Source organism: Zasmidium cellare, assembly GCF_010093935.1.
Source record: "Zasmidium cellare ATCC 36951 unplaced genomic scaffold M409scaffold_6, whole genome shotgun sequence".
In the NCBI taxonomy this organism is placed as follows: Eukaryota; Fungi; Ascomycota; class Dothideomycetes; order Mycosphaerellales; family Mycosphaerellaceae; genus Zasmidium; species Zasmidium cellare.
In genome coordinates this window covers 393,564-410,945 of record NW_022986950.1, presented here as the reverse complement: position 1 = coordinate 410,945, position 17,382 = coordinate 393,564, and the positions used below count along the sequence as shown (strand labels likewise).

The 17,382-nt window shown below is 53.3% G+C and overlaps 8 protein-coding genes across 8 annotated transcripts; 3 read left to right on the top strand and 5 right to left on the bottom strand.

Annotated features, from left to right (window-relative positions):
• Positions 1-782: 782 nt before the first annotated feature.
• Positions 783-2,516, top strand: M409DRAFT_18867 (uncharacterized protein; the record flags this gene model as incomplete). The annotated part of the gene is made up of 1 exon (XM_033804682.1): positions 783-2,516. The coding sequence occupies one exon, from the start codon at positions 783-785 to the stop codon at positions 2,514-2,516; it is 1,734 nt and encodes a 577-aa protein (XP_033671784.1).
• Positions 2,517-2,797: 281 nt separating this feature from the next.
• M409DRAFT_63928 (class II peroxidase) lies at positions 2,798-3,589 on the bottom strand (the record flags this gene model as incomplete). Its single annotated transcript, XM_033815833.1, has 1 exon — positions 2,798-3,589. The coding sequence occupies one exon, from the start codon at positions 3,587-3,589 to the stop codon at positions 2,798-2,800; it is 792 nt and encodes a 263-aa protein (XP_033671783.1).
• Positions 3,590-4,015: 426 nt separating this feature from the next.
• Positions 4,016-5,082, bottom strand: M409DRAFT_35857 (uncharacterized protein; the record flags this gene model as incomplete). Its single annotated transcript, XM_033810459.1, has 2 exons — positions 4,016-4,805; positions 4,856-5,082. Coding segments are annotated over 2 exons (1,017 nt in total), but the record flags the coding sequence as incomplete, so codon positions are not given.
• A 704-nt stretch (positions 5,083-5,786) lies between these two features.
• Positions 5,787-8,074, top strand: M409DRAFT_63927 (uncharacterized protein; the record flags this gene model as incomplete). The annotated part of the gene is made up of 8 exons (XM_033815832.1): positions 5,787-5,844; positions 5,913-5,932; positions 6,003-6,038; positions 6,095-6,140; positions 6,286-7,349; positions 7,407-7,629; positions 7,694-7,966; positions 8,025-8,074. The coding sequence occupies 8 exons, from the start codon at positions 5,787-5,789 to the stop codon at positions 8,072-8,074; spliced, it is 1,770 nt and encodes a 589-aa protein (XP_033671781.1).
• An 839-nt stretch (positions 8,075-8,913) lies between these two features.
• M409DRAFT_18863 (uncharacterized protein) lies at positions 8,914-9,538 on the top strand (the record flags this gene model as incomplete). The annotated part of the gene is made up of 2 exons (XM_033804681.1): positions 8,914-9,165; positions 9,224-9,538. 2 exons carry the CDS (start codon positions 8,914-8,916, stop codon positions 9,536-9,538), a joined length of 567 nt encoding a protein of 188 aa, XP_033671780.1.
• Positions 9,539-9,732: 194 nt separating this feature from the next.
• On the bottom strand, positions 9,733-11,484 carry M409DRAFT_18862 (uncharacterized protein; the record flags this gene model as incomplete). Its single annotated transcript, XM_033804680.1, has 3 exons — positions 9,733-10,162; positions 10,213-10,858; positions 10,935-11,484. The coding sequence occupies 3 exons, from the start codon at positions 11,482-11,484 to the stop codon at positions 9,733-9,735; spliced, it is 1,626 nt and encodes a 541-aa protein (XP_033671779.1).
• Positions 11,485-12,107: 623 nt separating this feature from the next.
• On the bottom strand, positions 12,108-14,039 carry M409DRAFT_18861 (uncharacterized protein; the record flags this gene model as incomplete). Its single annotated transcript, XM_033804679.1, has 1 exon — positions 12,108-14,039. The coding sequence occupies one exon, from the start codon at positions 14,037-14,039 to the stop codon at positions 12,108-12,110; it is 1,932 nt and encodes a 643-aa protein (XP_033671778.1).
• A 588-nt stretch (positions 14,040-14,627) lies between these two features.
• On the bottom strand, positions 14,628-16,571 carry M409DRAFT_51134 (uncharacterized protein; the record flags this gene model as incomplete). Its single annotated transcript, XM_033811723.1, has 1 exon — positions 14,628-16,571. One exon carries the CDS (start codon positions 16,569-16,571, stop codon positions 14,628-14,630), a length of 1,944 nt encoding a protein of 647 aa, XP_033671777.1.
• Between the last annotated feature and the right edge of the window lie 811 nt (positions 16,572-17,382).

The window sequence follows — 17,382 nt, the reverse complement described above, 5'->3', positions numbered from 1 at the left end:
CCTTGCCGCTTTACGCTCAGCGCTGCCGGCTCTGCTACGTACAGCAGTAGGTCAGTGAGGGATGCTCGCGGCAAGACCGGCGGACGGAGTATCTTTTTGGCCCACAAGGAAGTGCTGCCGGGCGACTGTCACCTGCGCCGGTGAACGTGATGCTGCTTTAGAGTGGCTTGGAGTCTGTGTCTCGAGTGGACGATGCTGACGACGGACTCAGCACTGGCAATGGCGCAATGTATGTAGAGAGCAGGCCAAACATCGACCACAACGCGAGACAAAGCCGCCCAGTCCTCGCGACAGGTTGTATACAGAATGGAAACACAAGTGGCCACGCAACCTCTACACACCAAAACGGGCAGTGCTGACGGCTTCATTACACAAAGCCGCCAAGAAGACGTCAACGAGCAAACAATCATGGGCGGAGTACACACCAAAGACCAGGGAGCCACAAGGCAGAAAGGTGCGGCCTCGCACCAGGTGAGGTGCTTCGCCACAAAGCTGGAGCTGTGAGAATGGGCGGCTTGGCCCCCAAACCGGTGTCAGCTGCTTGCTGAGCTAGGGGCCGCCTCAGGCAGCCGGCCTCATGGAAACCTATCGATATGGCCGCCAGTACGAGGGCGGCGGTTTTATTTTATAAAAGAGTCTAGGTTTCGTTTCTGTTTCAAGAGAAACTGTTATTTGTTCGAGACACATTGTTTTGGATTCGAACAATCGATCAAGTCTACGACAACGATAAAATCAACAATCGACAACCAACCCTCTTGCATTTTGAGAGAGACTTAGCAAGCATGCAGAACGACGACCCCGAGTATAGTATCGCGAGATGCCAGATACTCGTCAGAGATGCCCAGAGAACCCTTGAGACCGCCGGAAAATGGAGCCTTTCAGACGGCCTTCTGGATGTGCTCAACCGTCTCCCACAACTATCCAGTCGATTCCGTCGAAAGGATCAAGATGTCAAAGACCTTCGTCAAAAGCTCACAGTCGAACATCAGTCCCGTCTCGATACACAGCAACGAGAGCAGGCGCTTCTGGAGAAGGTCAAGCTTCAAGAAGACACCATCAAGAAGCAGCTTGCCACACTTCGAGCTCTGAACAATGACCTCCAGGCTGCCAAAGTTGATGCCAAACGACAATACGAGAAAGGCTTCAAGACTGGTCAGGAAGCTGAAAAGAACCGACAGAACCAACCAGATAGCGACTTTGAGGATCTCATTCGACGTCAACTCGTCAGGGGCACTGAGAAGTTCAATGCTTATGACTTCGCTGGTGCTCTGACGCTGTTGAAAGAAGCTCAGAACAGCATTCTATCGCTACCAGCTGCTCGAAGGCCACTGTTCGACAACACGAAGCTACGTTATCAGATGGCAATTTCTGGAGCGTATGTCAACGACCTGGCTGCCTCTGAGAGATCCCTGTCGAGCTTTGTACAAGCGACCTTCTCCAATGCGAGCAGTCGAGAGGAGATGCTGAACCTCGCTCATGCCCAGCATCTTCTTGCTCAAGTCTACATTGGCCAAGACAATGTTCAGGATGCACAAAATACTTGCAAACATTCGAACGAGATTCGATGGCAATACCTCCAATCGACAGACAACCGCCGATACCAGTCTGCTGCATTGTCTGCCAGGTTGGTCGAGTTGCAAGGCCAGAGAGGAGCAAGTCTACTGAGGGAAGCCATTCGCGACCCCGCGGTGAGAGATGTATTGAAGGAGGCGTATTCGAAGCTGAAGCCGTTGCAAGCTGGAGGCAACCCCAGGAACGAACCGTATATCTTGTCTGAGCCGGCCACCGAGTTGTTACCCATCTGGACGATGAAGACGCAGGCGAAACAACCAGTCAACAATCCACCAAAGGCAGACGGCAAGGACAAGGCCAAACCGCAAGCACCACCCACCGTCCCCCAGGCCAAACTCACCGAATGGCTCAACGCCCTGGATCTCAGATCCCACGATAACGAATTTCTCGACCGCAGCCTCGAACAAGCCATCCGCAGCTCCGACGTTCAAAAAGTCTCCCAAATCCTCTCTTCCTCACCACCAATCCGCCCCGTCGCTCCAGCCCTCCATATCGCCGCCCTAGCCAACGACCTCCAAACCGCCACACTCCTCCTAGCCCACGACCCATCGCTCGCCAAAATCTCCTGCACAGCAAAGTCCGCCGCTGGCAAGAACCTGCACGGCGTCCTGCCTATGCACCTCGCCGTCGGCGCTCAACACGCCCAGATGATCCGTCTCCTGCACTCTCACGGCGCAGACCTCCTCGCCGTCTCGGACAAGAAGCATAAGAACTCCGCCCCGCCTTTGTGGCTCGTGAGTGAGCGATGGCTCAGTTGGACTGGGAAAGATAAAGTTGAGGAAGTCGTGGGGATTTTGGAGTTGCTGAGAGGACTTGGATGGAGGAAGGGGGATCGGATTAATCGAGAGGGGTGGAGAATGGGAGACTTGGTGGTGAGGAATTTGGAGAGTAGGAAGGCTTTGAAGAGGGGGTTGTTGGGGTATTTGGATTCGATTCCTCAGTAGCGGGTTTGAGGTTCTGGGTATACGTGACATGGGAGATGCTCATCGTGTCTCTCTCTTTCGCTTTTGCTTTTGGGTCTGGGTTTGGGCTTACGTGATGAAGATAGATACCCCGAAGCGTGTTTCATGGTTGTGTTTCACAGGAGCGTTATGAATCAAGTAAACAAGTCTAGACGTACCTACACATCAAATTCATGCTCTCAATGCCCAATCTACCACAACGCCACGCTAACAGCGATGAAAAACGCAAGAATTGCCAAATCCATCTTTTGCTTTCCCTCCATTCAGCTAGGGAAAGCATTCGCCACCAAAATCGAACAATCCTGCATCGTCCTCTGCGCCCTACTGGAAATCCCCAACAGACTCAACGCCTGGTAGGCACTCGAAAAGCTCGCTCCCCAAGCCCCCTGCTGGCCCACAAAACTCTTGAACTGCTTTCCCACCGCACTACTAACATTCTGACTCAAATTGATATCGCTATCGAACCGCGCCATGCCGGATACGGGGTAGTAGGTCTCGTTGTAGTATGACACGTCCCATAGACCGGGAGTGTCGTCTTGAGGGGTTCCCACGGGAATCCCGTTCGCGGCTTCGAAGTTGGCGATCGAAGTGCTGTGGGCGCCCAAGAGAGCTGCGAGATCTCGTGCGGTGAAGCCTTTGTCGCTGAAGAGCTGGAAGATTGTGTCGTGGTCGGAGCCGGGGCCGAAGGCTTGTGGTAGGAGGCCGTCTGGTGCGGCAGTTGTGGTGTCGGTGCGTCCTACGAGGACTCGACCGATTTGGCCTCCTGGACAGGCTTTGACTCCTAGTGCGCCGGCGACTTGGATAAGGTCTGCGGCGCCGATGGCGTAGCCTGCAGCTTGGTAGTCTGCGAGCTTTTGCTTGATGGTTCCATGATAGTCGTGTAGACCATCATTGTCTGTGCGGTTGATTTCGTTGGCTGAGAGGAGTAGGGAGCCATCTGCGCCTCCGGAAGCTGGGGCGTAAGTCGGGAGTTTGGAGGAGTAGGTTGCTGCGTCGTGGAAAGCGTATCTGATGGCCGCTCTTGCCAGATTTGTACACTGTCCATCGATTCGCATTTGGGGTGCTAGGTCGGAAACGACGTTTGACCAGAAGCTTGGACAGACTGTTGATGCTGGAGATGTTGATGTTGATGTCCTGGAGGACGTTGTCGTGGATGATATTGTCGACGTCGTTGTGACGATTAATGTTGATGAAGAAGTTGATGAGCTGGATGTACTCGACGATATCTGGGAGCTAGAAGTGCTTGTGGTCGTTGAGCTTGTACTGGACGAGCTGGGCGTACTCGATGAACTTGTCAGGATCGTACTTGTTGAGCTGGAAATGCTTGAACTCGATGAAGACACCGACGTCGTGCTCGTTGTAGTAAGTGTCGAAAGTGTCGTTGAGGTAGCGCTGGCCGTACTTGTGCTGCTGCTCGTGACAGCAGGCGATGATGAAGTAGTCGAGCTTGATGCTGAGCATGCTGAAACAGCTGTATCGGGACCGGAATAGTACATGTTGAGACGGTTGGGACCTCCACAGATTTCAGCGCTATTACCTTTGCAAGGCTGATAGCAGCTCTTTTGATCTGAAGCACATGCGCCTCCATTTTGAAGCGAGTTGCCGCAGAAGCATTCCTGTGCATATTCGAGGCCGCCATACAAGTAGCCTTGGCTGCTACAGGCGTTGAGACATCCTTTGACAGTCATATTCGAAGATCCGCCAGCGACACCAGGCGAGGACTCTAGTGTGCGGGAACCTGCGTTGTCTGTATAGCATCCCAGGGCGGCCCAGCCTGTGGGAGCCCCTCCATCTCCAGGCCCAGAAGCGTTTGCCACTTGGTAGACGTTGATGCGATTTGAGCCACCACAGTATTCGGTCGAGTTCCCAGTACAGGTCATGTCGCAACCGCTCTGTGCGACTGTAGCACCGTTTTGGATAGCATCATCGCACCAGCATTCACGAGCATATTCAACACCAGCCATGCCATAACCAGCCGACTTGCAGGCATCAGTGCACTCGGCGATCGTCAGGTTATCTGCTCCTGCACTGACGCCTTGAGAAGTCCGCAACGTCCTCGCATTGCCGCTGTCAGTGTAGCATGCGAGGTACGTCCAGCCAGGAGGTCCGGGATTCGTTGATGGTCCAGTATATGTGTTACCATTGTAATAAACGCTCAATCTATTGCCGTTGCCGCATATCTCAGACGAGTTGCCAGTACAGGGCATAGAGCAATCCGAGTCAGGCTCTTGCGTCGCTCCAGATAGCTGGTAGTCACACCAACATTCTTGGCTGTGGAAATAATCAGATTGTGCGGTCTCACTTTGAGGTTGTGGACCGACCCATATTCTAGACCAGCGTAATTGAAGCCATTCGCCTGGCAATAACCCGTACACATCTCAACCGTTTGATCGTTGAAATCTCGACCAGAACTGTGAGTCAGAGTTCGCTGGCTAGTGTTATCTAGATAACAGCCTTGATAGTTCCAACTCTGAGCGGCACGGTTTGTGAGCAGGATGGTGTTAGCAGACACCGCCCCCAAAAAGGGTGCCAGATACACGAAACGCATGATGTGTACGAAGTACCAAAATGACAGGCATGAGAAGATGAAAAAGAACTGTACCGCGGAGAGGAGAGCTTTTGCAACACGAGAGGTGGCATTCGTCGAGGCCACTATGAGTGGGACTCTGCTCCTTCGCAGGGCATGGCGATGCATGGCATAAAGACGCATTCTGGGCCATCTGAGCGCCGCGATGCTGCAACAGAGAGGAGGAGGGCCATGATAGGTGCGTGGCAGCGGATGCTCTGCTGGAAGCGTCTGGTGCTTCACGTTTTGGGAAACACGCTGCTGCACTCGTGTTTGTGGCGCTTGATCTAGCCTCCTCGGCCTGCAGGCCGAAATTAGAAGCAGTCATCAATGTCATCAAGACAAAAGGTCATATATCAATTCTTGCCGTCGTGTACTTGGAGGAGGTAAGGAGTTTGTTGATATTTGACGAGGTGAAGTCTAAAGACAACTTGGTCGCACAGAAAATGCTGATCTTCGCTCGGCGCGGATCAAGCAAATTCTCCGAGCGGCTGAGCATCACGTGGCAATAAAGTTTATTGGCAGCTCCTTCAATCGAAACTCGACCACACCTCCTCTCCCTTATCTCCATAGAGCAGACATACTCCTCCCCAGCACATAAGCGCTATTACCTATACTCACTGCTTACGACCAAACATGTGGAGAAAGAGGAGGAGGCGTTGCCGCTGGATCATGCCTACGTGGGAATGACTGGAGGCCAGATCTTTCACGAGATGATGTTGAAACATGGCGTCAAGCATATTTGTGTGTATCCTGCCTCACGCTCTTCTGCACTGGCCGGATGTGATGGACTGATGGTCGGTCATTCACAGTTGGCTATCCAGGAGGCGCGGTGAGCACATGTCCCGGCGAAAGGCTGCCCAAACAATCATGTTCCTTGCGTGGTGTTGATAAAGTCGAAGATCTTGCCCGTGTTTGACGCTCTTCACGAATCCCCCGTGAGTTAGTGTCCGTGAGATACAGCAGCACAGCTGCGGCTTACTACGAAGTACAGGTCATAGACTTTGCCTTGGTCAAACACGAGCAAGGTGCAGGCCACAGTGAGTTCATGTCACGCACAGTTCCACTCGGGTGCTGAAAAGCGACTGACAAGCGACCAGTGGCTGAAGGGTGAGAAGGCGCTCTGCGTCCATACCATGAACCGGTGCTAACAATCAATCGTGTCTTCGTTTAGCTATGCCCGAGCGTGCGGTAAACCTGGAATCGTAGTGGTCACATCTGGCCCTGGAGCCACGAACCTCATCACACCCCTCCAAGACGCCCTCATGGACGGCACGCCAATGATCGCCTTCTGCGGTCAGGTACCGACGTCAGATCTTGGAAAGGACTCGTTTCAGGAGGCAGACGTCATGGGACTCGCCAGAGCGTGCACGAAATGGTGTGTGCAGCCTCAGACCGTCGATGAGCTACCACGCTGCATCGACGAAGCATTCCAGGTTGCCACGACAGGAAGACCAGGCCCTGTGCTTGTTGATCTTCCCAAGAATGTCACAGCCTCCGTCCTCGAGAAGTCTATACCCCTGTTACGCCAAAGTAGGAAACGAAAGCCCCTGGAGTCTCTGCTTGAGCGGCATGCACTCACGGATAGCTTGAATCGTGCCGCATATCTACTCAACCAATCCCAAAAGCCAGTGATATATGCAGGCCAGGGCATACTCTCCCATCCCGACGGACCTTTACTCCTCAACCGCCTCTCCCAAATCGCACAGATCCCAGTCACCACAACGCTACTAGGTCTAGGTGCATACGACGAGGAAGATCCTAAGGCTCTGCACATGCTAGGCATGCACGGCTCATGCTACGCCAACATGGCTATGCAGGAGGCCGATCTAATACTGGCACTCGGCGCCCGCTTTGACGATCGCATCACGCGAAAGCTGTCCGGCTTCGCTCCAAACGCACACAAGGCTGCAGCCGAGGGCCGTGGAGGCATTGTCCATTTCGAGATCTGGGAACATAACATGAACAAGATTGTAGAGGCCACTGAGTTGATTCGAGGCGATGTAGTTCAAAATCTTTCTGAATTTGTAAAGCTTGTGGATGAGGTGCCGAGGGAGGCCAGAGCTGAATGGTTGCAACAGATCGATGGGTGGAAAGCCAAGTATCCTTGGGCATATGAAAAGGAGGGCGCGAGCGGAATCGTTAAGCCACAGACTGTCATCTCGGTGCTCGATGATTTGACGTCGGATGTCAAACACGAGACGGTCATTGCAACTGGTGTTGGTGCTCACCAGATGTTTGCGGCTCAGGTCAGTGACATGCAAGCTGCATCGGCATAACGCAATCGCTGACAATCCCCAAACCAGCACTACCGATGGCGGCATCCCCGTTCGATGATTACCTCTGGTGGGCTAGGAACGATGGGTTTCGGCCTGCCTGCTGCCATCGGCGCCAAGGTCGCCCGACCTGAAGCTCTGGTGATTGATGTAGATGGAGATTCCAGCTTCGCCATGACCATGACAGAACTCACCACGGCCAAGTGCCATGGCATTGGTGTCAAGGTTTTGATTCTCAATAACGACGAGCAAGGCATGTTTTGAAACCCACCGACGCAGCTGAAGTATTTTCTCTCGGAGGCTGACTTTTGCGCCAGGCATGGTTACACATTCGCAGCAAATGTTTTTCAACGATCGCTACGCACACACGCACGGCGCCAACGCCGACTTCGTCAAGTTCGGCGATGCCGTGGGAGTACAGGCTGATAGAGTAGAGACGATTGACGAGTTACGGGAGAAATTGCATTGGCTTCTTTTCGAGACTGGAGACGCCCCCGCGCTGTTGGAAGTGAAAGTCGATCAGAAAGTTCCAATCTTGCCCATTGTAATGCCTGGAACAGCGTTGCATGAGTTTGTACCCTTTGACGAAGGTGAGCCGTTTTCACGTCCTGCTGTCGACGAGGTTTGTTTGCTGACTTGGTTCAACAGAACGAGAAAAGGCTCGGCGGATACTGACGAGAGACAGAAGTGGGAGATAATGACCTGGCATTCAATAGAGGTAAAGAAAAGTACATTGGTATATATATACACGGCAATACATTGTACTTCTCGCGATATTGCCGCCTGTTACAAACAATTCGTGTCGCTTCTGCTACCCTTATACCATAGTAATCTCCTAGATTTATTTACTACAACTATTTTTATAGTTGATACTACACGGGGCGAAGTTTGAGACCGCCGCCAGATCCTACATCATCTGGATCTGGAAAGACCGCATCGCATCTGGACATTGATCAATGGCTGAAACGCAGCCTGAATCGCGAAAAAGCAGACGTCAGGGGTCGTCCCACGAAATGCACGTAAGACCAACTCCTGCAGCCGACTCTGCTGGACCACGTCGAACTCAAAGACATTGCCTACTTTGGCGATATAAACCAGGATCAGCCCAATCCATCAAGCTCGTCATGGACGCCAATACAGCCAAATCCGAGCTGTGCGACAGGGGAAGACCTGGTTTCGCGAGCTGTATTCCAACGTCAGCTCATGGCAAGGCAAAGCGACCTGCTCCGTCTAATTTCTTGATGCACGACACGAGAACGTGGATCTGTCTGGACTGATTCTGTGGCTACCATTCTTTGGTAAGACACATATTGGAGCGCAGCTAGAATCCGCCTGCGGCTTCAGATGGCTGAGTAGACCCGAACATGGCTTGAGTTTACCCAAATGGTCATCCATGCGAGCTGAATAGATGTAAGCCTTCCTGCATGGATGAGCAGGTACATAAAGACGAGTTTGTACATCCGTGATTGCTCACATCTTCACTCTGACCTCAGATCGAGCCCAGGCGTTTTGGAAGTCCTTTGTCGTCCCCATCATCATGAAGATCACTATCCTCACCACAGCCCTCGCCATGCTATGCACAGCATCCGCTGCCGCCACCAACAACAACCCACCACCCTCCTATGGCGGAGGCAAATGCGTCTCGCAACAGGAAGGCCAAAACTTCCTTCAGAAGTTCATCGGCGTCCTCGGCAGAACCGATCCAAACTACGCCGCTACCGCCCAAAAGATCATCGCGGACGACTTCGTCGAGTACTCCAACTCCATCCTGTCTCTCCAAGGCTTGCCCGTAAAGACCTCATCACCCTATCCATTCACTCACAACCGCACTAACCACTAACTCATAGCTCAGCGCGCCACTGGGCATCGCCGCTCCGTTCAAAGATGCCTGGATCCAAGGCGTCACACAAGCGCCGGCCTTCAGCGGCATCAAGACCCTCGAGGTCATCGTCACCTGCGACCGGATCGTCTGGTACTGGGTCTTCACGGGCATCGGGAGCGCCAAGCACCCTGCGGCGGGCTTCAATCTTTTCCATTTGAAGCGCAAGGGCCCGCAGTTACAGGTTGAGAAGCTGTTTCTGGAGTTTGATAGTATTGCTTGGGGACTGGATACGGGGATTCAGGTTACGTATCCTAATGGGACGGTTTTGCCGCCGAAGTAGATGGGGGTTTGAAGGCAAGGGGACGAGTTGTGGTTGGCCGGGCTTTGAGGTTTGGACGCTCCTTAAATGAGAATGACTGTATGAGTTGATGTTATTGACTGTAGTGTGCTCATTGACATAAGTACGTATTTCGTATTCATCACATGCAGGCAAAACGTACCCACTTTAATCGTCAGTCATCCCAATACCCCATCCTAATACGCCATCCCAGCCGCAATCAACACCGGCCCAAGCACAACACAAGGATAATCCGCCTCACTCAAACTCCTCGTCTCCTCCCCAGTCGGCCTATTCCCTCCCCCAAGAACCCCCAACTCCTTTCCCCCATTACTCCCCAACTTCGGCCACCCCGGCCCAGCCCCCGGATTCTTCGCAAACCCACTCCAAACACCCTGCAGATATTTGCTCAACTCCTGCTGCGTCTTCGTCGCGCCGTTCAGACTGTATGTGCCCCAGACCGAGGGGATTTCGGACGAGTGGTAGGCTCCACTGTTGGGGAAGGTCGCGGTGTTGGGGAAGGAGGCGTCGTAGCGGTAGCGCCAGATCGGGGAGTTGTTTGGGCCGGTGGAGATGGCGGTTGAGAGGGATGAGGCGGGGCAGGTGAAGAATGCGTCGGTTATGATTCTGGGGGGTGAAGTCAGTATGGATGGGAGTTAGGGGATATAGGGACGTACTGCGAGACCAGGGCGGATGATGTATTGGCTACGCCGCCGGCGAGGTATGTGGATATCAGCTTGTCCTTGACGCTATCCAAAAGCGGGATTCCCAATGGTTGGAGAATGTCGCTGATAATATCCAGATCACTCCCCAAACCGAAAATCTCGGCAAAGACAGTGCCCTCATTTTTGTTCGTCCCCATCAAAATCGGCACATTCGCAAACTGGCCCGACAAAATCGACGGCAACGAGTTATACCCGACGTTCGTATTGTCGTTCACCGGGAAGAAGTTCAGGGCGTTATCCGTGATGAAGGTTTGAATCGCCTTCCCATCGACCTTCCTCAGACAATTTAGAGGCGACAGACTTAGTGCACAGCCAAACTTGGCGGCAACCACGTTGTAGCTCACGAGGCCATTCCCCGTCGCAGCCGTGGCTTCAGACTCCATGATCGCAGCTCGGAACGGTAACGGAGAAGGAGGCTGAGCGAGGAGCTGTTTGGCGCAATTCCCTCCCGCGCTCTCACCAAAGATGGTAACTTTCGTCGGATCGCCGCCGAACTTCTTGATGTTGTCTTGGACCCATTGCAGCCCGAAGCGGATGTCGAGGAAGCCGGAGTTCTGCTGGTTTTTGGGGATTTCGGGGGAGTTGGAGAAGCCAAACACTGCTCATATCAGCGATCAAATACACAAATAGACATTCCCCCGGCCATTTGAGCGAGAGAGCGAAAGACGACTTACTGTTCGTTCGATAATTCACCGCCACAACCACAACATCATGATTGACCGCATACGAACTCCCATTATAGTACGCCAGACTCGCCGTGCCGATCTGCAGATTTCCCCCAAACGTCCAGAACAACACGGGCTTCAAATTGTTGGGACTCGCATCCTGCGGCGCGAAGACGTTCAGGTACAAGCAATCCTCACTCTCCGGCGGCGGGGGAAGTCCAGGATTGTTGAAGAACGTCTTCTCTCGCTCGCCGTCGTTGCCGGGGAGGAATTGTTGCAGACAGGCTGGCGGGTTCTTTTGGGCGTGGAGGGGTTTCGACCACGCTTTCGGGGCTTCCGGCGGTGCGAAGCGTAGGGGTGGGCTTTTGGCGAAGGGGACGCCTAGGTAGGCGTTTGCGAGGCCAGTGACGGTGGGCTGGTTGGAGACTTTGGTGGCTGTGCCGACGACGACGCCGGAGGCGATGGTCACGGTTGGGTTCGCTGCTGGTCGTGGCGCACGCTGGGGTATCGCGGAGGAGAGGAAAGGGAGGGCGAGGAGGGCGAAGAAGTGGAACTGCATCTTGTCCATTCAGGTCATCGAGTCGTCAATGGCCATGGAGTAGGTCGAAAGAAGAATCACAGCCTGCTCCTCGTTTCCAACCTTTACATTCGAAGAACTAGGATATTATGCTGCAGGGCGCCCTACATCAAACTTAAGTCCTCTCCAGTCGAAGGACGGGAGAGTTTGACTCCCCCACAAAACACCTGATGTCAAAGGGATCTCGCGGATAGCCTTCGTGCCGATCTCGTGGCTGTCGATCGTCGTTCCCTCCAGCGGGGATCCCCAATGGGGTAGATGTACGTACGTTACATCCAATCAAGAGCTTGGTATAACCCTGATAAAGTGGTATGTATCGCCATCTAGCTTGGACCGAGGTACGCCATAGATTGTGGAGGCGAGAAGGCGAAGGTGGCGTGTGTGTTAGGCTTTCAAGGCGTTCTACGTGGATGACCAAGAATGCTTGAGTACGTACGAGTCGGCCTGATGGAATGGAACTGCTTGCATTCATCAGAAGATCGAGACATCACAGCGATTCGAAAGACTCATCTACGCTTTTATGCTGACTTGCTTTTTGACAGGGACAACGCCTTACCATCGACCCTCAGTTCTGGAAGGACGGCTTTACGCCACAGCCCAATCCCTCATATTGCCGTGACCGTTCGCTGGAACTTGGGAAGCTCCCGCCTAAACTTCTCAGGCTGGTCCCTCGCGCCCTCCTTCCAGTACTCGTACTCCATCCAGGCGTCTTCCGGCATCTGTTCCTCCATTGCCGCGATCCAGTTGCCCAAAGCAGGCGCAAGAGGGATGACACCCGTCTCCAGGACGTACTGATCCCACATCTTGATCATCTTCTGCAACCGCTCTGGATCCTGCTCAGCCAGATCATTCACCTCGCCAGGATCCTTGGCCAGATTGTACATCTGCCACTTCTCGGGACCTTTGGGCTTGGGGATGAAGACGATCTTCCAGTCGCCGCAACGAACGGCAGCTCGACCACACGTCTCCCAGCCGTTGATGAAGTCGGCCGGATGGATGGAGGGTGCAGTGCCGTCAAGGTACGGAACCATGCTCTTGCCGCGCATATGCACAACCTCCCGGCCTTGATAGGTGGGAGCAGGGTGCTTGACACCAGCCATGTCGAGAATGGTTGGTGCAAGATCCATGATAGTGGAAAACTGGTTGGTGATGCTTCCCTTCTCGTTGGTCACATGCGAGCCAGCGCCTTTACTCTCCACAACTCCAGCGCTCATGCCCTCGCCGTCCGCTCGCACGGCCATGTTTGTTGGAAACTTGGCCAAGAACGGTACACGAACACCGCCTTCAGTCGTGAAAGCCTTGTAGAGACGGCTGGGTGCGGTAGCTGCTTGTGCCCATCGGGGTCCATACCAGATGAAGCTATCTCCGCGGCCCAGGTTCTCGAGGGCATTGTTGTAGTACTTGGCAAGATGGCCGATCATGCTCCCTTGAACGATCGGGTATGCTTCGTACGCGGCACCTTCGGCTCCATTATCCGACATGAAGCAAACAAAAGTATTGTCCAGCTCCCCAGTCTCCTCCAAATACTTGACGACCTTGCCCACATTGGCGTCGATGCACTCCACCATGGCAGCAAACACTTCCATGGCTTTGCACGACTTGGCCTTCTCTTCTGATGTCAAGTCTTTCCACTGTTTGACTTCATCTGCCACCACCGGATGTGGTACCACGTCTTCTGCACACAGACCCATCTCTTTCATTCGCTGCAGACGTCTACCGCGGAGCACATCCGGTCCGTCGTCGTAGACGCCCTTATAGTGAGCAATGTATTCATCGGGTGCCTGAAGAGGCCAGTGTGGGGCTGTGAACGGGAAATAGGCAAAGAAAGGACGCTCGTCCTTCTGCTCGTTGCGGTCTTTGAGGTACTGAAGCATCTTGTCGCCGTAGCCGTTGCTGCTGTACCAACCTTCTGGGAGCTTTTTCACATACTCCCCGTCTTCGGAGTGCAGGGCAATGAACGACATGGTCATGAACTCGGGGATCTGATCTTTGCCCTCGAGCTGCGGCTCGTAGGCGTAGTGGTTGGAGCATGCTGGCAGGTGGGCAAAGCTACGCTCGAAGCCTCGCTTGTGTGGGAAGCGCTCTGGGGTGAGTCCAAGGTGCCACTTGCCTGCCATAAGGGTGAGGTATCCAGCGTCGTGCAGAAGCTCGGGCAAAGCGGCCACTCTGTCATTGAGGTAGCCTTCATAGCCGGGCATGCCACGCTGGGGAGCTGTCGACCAGTATTTGATCTCTCCCTCGGAGGGAGCATTCTGGTCTGAGCGGTTGGTCCATTCGATGAGGTTTCCCAGTCCAGCAATGTGGTGATCAGTGCCTGTCATGAGCATAGCACGGCTGGGCGAGCAAGCAGCTGCTGCGTGGAAGTCGGTGAAACGCAAACCATTGCTGGCGAGTCTGTCGAGGTTTGGGGTTCTGATCTCGCCGCCGAAGCAGCTCAGGTCGCTGAAACCGAGATCATCTGCCACAATGACCAGGAAGTTGGGTCTCTTGGTGTTGCTTTCGCCAGCGGTTCCGCTTGAAGCCTTTGACGCGCTCATGTTTGGTTCCGACGAGCATCAAATGAAATGGAGTGAGGTGTGTATTATAGGGAGGAATGTCTCGACGTGCCTGAAAGTCGGAAGTAGTAAACAAGAAGGAGCACGCAATCGTTTCAGGGCACAAGATAAGTGGGCTGTTCCTGGCAGCTGTCTGACTTTCACATGCCCCTCCACACGTTTCAGGCGAGTTTAAGCAGCTGTCTCGTGATGGCCACGTGCTGTGTATACCTTGATTTGACCTCTTCATCTTTCACCTTGGTGTCTCCTAGGTAAGTAAAGATGTATGGAGAATGTGTTGACCGCTTTCTCGAGCCTTGTTGTTGTCAAGAATCAACTGGTAAAAGACAACCCTGCACAAGGTGCACAAATCCGCCTAAACTTGCCCGGCGCCGTCGAGCACAAGCTCGTACCACCTGGGGCGTCTCAGATCCTCGGGCTACTGATTCCCTTCCAGCTACACGTCCTTGTCAACACGGCTTCAGTCGCCCCGCAAAGCGAGTTTCCTTTCAGCGGGAGAACATAATCATGATCATTGTGTGGTGAGCCGTGCCAGATTGACAGTGTGTAGAGACTCTTGTGTATATCATACTAGTCAATCGACCTGTACAAGTCGAAGCTATGCCAATCCTCATGCCAGAGGCTATCATCAGCCTTGCTGGGCCACAGATGCCGAAACATCGATTCTACCCTTGGATCCAATCTATCTCTCGGCTCGATTGTAGTCTCCCCCAAGCCTTGGCCAAAGTCTGTGTTCACGTCCCAAGTGCGAAGATAATTCGTGTGTTCGCGCTCGCTGATTTTTGGAGCGGTATGCTCTGAGGTGAGCGCATACGTTCGCTGGAAAAGCCATCTATGCTGAATCTCATTTGCGACGATGGCAATCGCCGGAGGTGTAAAAACTGTTCCAAAGTCGCCACATCCGTCAGACTGAAGCTCCACAGCATGTAGATCAAGGGCTCGAGGAGGTCTGTTATCGATTAACAGCGAATATATTGACCGAGCGAGCCTTTCATCAAGTGCTGCGTTAATGAACATATCCAAAATATGACCTTTGCGGGGATCTTGAGAGGCGTTATACTCTTCGAAGTCGGCGTTCTCTCTGCCGAAGTCGTCAAAGTGTGCTCCAGGTCTTGCCATGTAGCCTTCCGATTTTTGACCAGGACCACGCATGGAGAGATAGTCCGAAGCATCGAGCGTAAGAGCCAGGGACTGAAGTGTCTGGATCTTGCTAATCGATAGGTAGGCAGCGACCTCCGATTTATTCCCCTTACAACGATGCATTGTAAGACGCAGGCTTTCGAGAATACAGCAGTGAGATGCGATCCAAGACACCTCCTCTGGTGGAAGAGATAGTCGAGAAGGGCTAAATCCTCGCGGTTCGACGTGCAGTGTGCATAATGCCCGGCCGTGATGCTGAATTACATCTCGGAAGTAGTCGTAAATCATTTCGCCAGCTAACTTGAGTTCTTTCAAGGGCATTAGGCTGCAAAGGAACTCTCTGCCTGGCCTTGAAGAGTCATCAAGGGGACGTCTAAGATAGTCAGAGTCGCTCGATTCGATCGTGAGCTCCAAGGCCAAGGCCGTCAGGTTCGAGAAATGACTTCCTGCGAGACTATTAAGTACAGCTGGTTGTACGTTGCAGTCAAACATCAGCTTCTTCATTACGCTGAAGTCCGTGCATTTGCCCCATTCCTCTACCTTTGCCACAGTCAGGTCTTGAGCCGCTCCTACGAACTGGAGGCTTTCGAGACGACCTTTTCGATGAGAGAGCTTTGATGTGGCAGACTCCAAGGGTCGTATCAGGTGGGCATATCTTGAGTAATCTGGCTCCGCTCCCATCATATCTTCGGATAACCGGACTTGACGCAGATTTTGAGCCAGCCCTTGTACGCTACGAGACACAGCCTCGGGCAAATGATGCTTATTGTTCCAGGTGTCGGCGATGCAGTAGTTGAACCAGATACTGTACAGATTAGGAGATTGAACTAACATCAGTTCATGCGGGTCGGCGATTTCTTCGAGATGCGTTTCAAAGCTGCGCAAGCTAAAGGTTCGGAGGTGGAGACGACACGAAGAAAGAGGCTCATGTTCGTGAAGTGAGCGTAGTAGACAAGGTGGAAATTGCTGTGGACACGTCCAGATCAAATCTCTTACACCAGGGAGCATTTCCAATAGGTCCGCTACCGGCCGCCAGGAAGAATCTTGAGCGCGCACATCCCATGAGCGCTGCATATCGGCCTTGAATCTGTATAGGAACTCTGGATCTGGGAATGTCTCCTGATCATAGCGTATTGTCGATGGCAGTCCGGTCTTGACTTCGAGAGTCCGGACATGCTTGAGATAGCCTTTTCCGTGTAGGAGCTGCCTAACATGGAGAGCATGCTGTGGTTCAATAGAAATAGCCTTGAACAATGCTGGCACAGCTGACGAATGACACGATTTGTCAGCCAGAGAGATGTTTTGAAGGCTCGCGGTGTCAAGATATTGGCATATGTGGCCGACAAGCTCGCTGGGAAGTTCGGTGAGGTTCATGACTCTCGCAGTAAGGTGAGTTAGCACCTGGGGAGAATGCGGCACGTCAAGAGGCTTGCTGTATGCCTTGTCTCTGCCTTGGAGACGTTAGGGCCCGAAGTTGAATCGTCCGCAAAAGTGTGCAGTGTGTTAGTGTCTGCGAAAACAACTCTCTTCGTTAGCGGTCGCAGTACAACATTTGCCACAGTCCCGGTCAGTTGACTAGCGACGACATTCGTCCTGCGATTGTGGTGGAGAGGAAGACGACGCGTCTGACGAAGACTGTGGAGCCGAGAACCATTGGCCAAGTCAAGGGCGCGCTCGGTGCTCCTTGCTCAAAGACCCGGCTTGTCGCTATAGACGGTAATCATTAAAACATATTATGGTACTTTCTGGACTGACACTAAAGAGAGTGAACGTCTAGGCAGAAGAAGAAGACCAGGCGACGTGGACTTCCTCGCGTCCGGCTGCTGCAACGGATATACCATTCCACAAATGCATCAGAGTTTGCGCCATCTCCGCAGCCCTCGAACCTTGCCCCGGACATCCATCTCAACCGGAGTAGCCGACCGACCGCTACCAGCGACACCTTGTCACCGAACCCATCGACCAGGAGATGTGCAACGAAACGCGCTTCGTCGTGGCCTCCCTTCCACCCTGATCCCGAGCCCACCGACCAGCTATGTCGCGCATGTTGCGTGCCAAAGTCCAATCAGAGCCTCGCATGCCCTCAGAAAGTCTCCTTACTGACTCTTATACGTCCCTGAATTGTTACACCTGAACCTTTGCTATTGTTTGTCACAGACATGGCCGTGCATTCATCGTCTCGCAA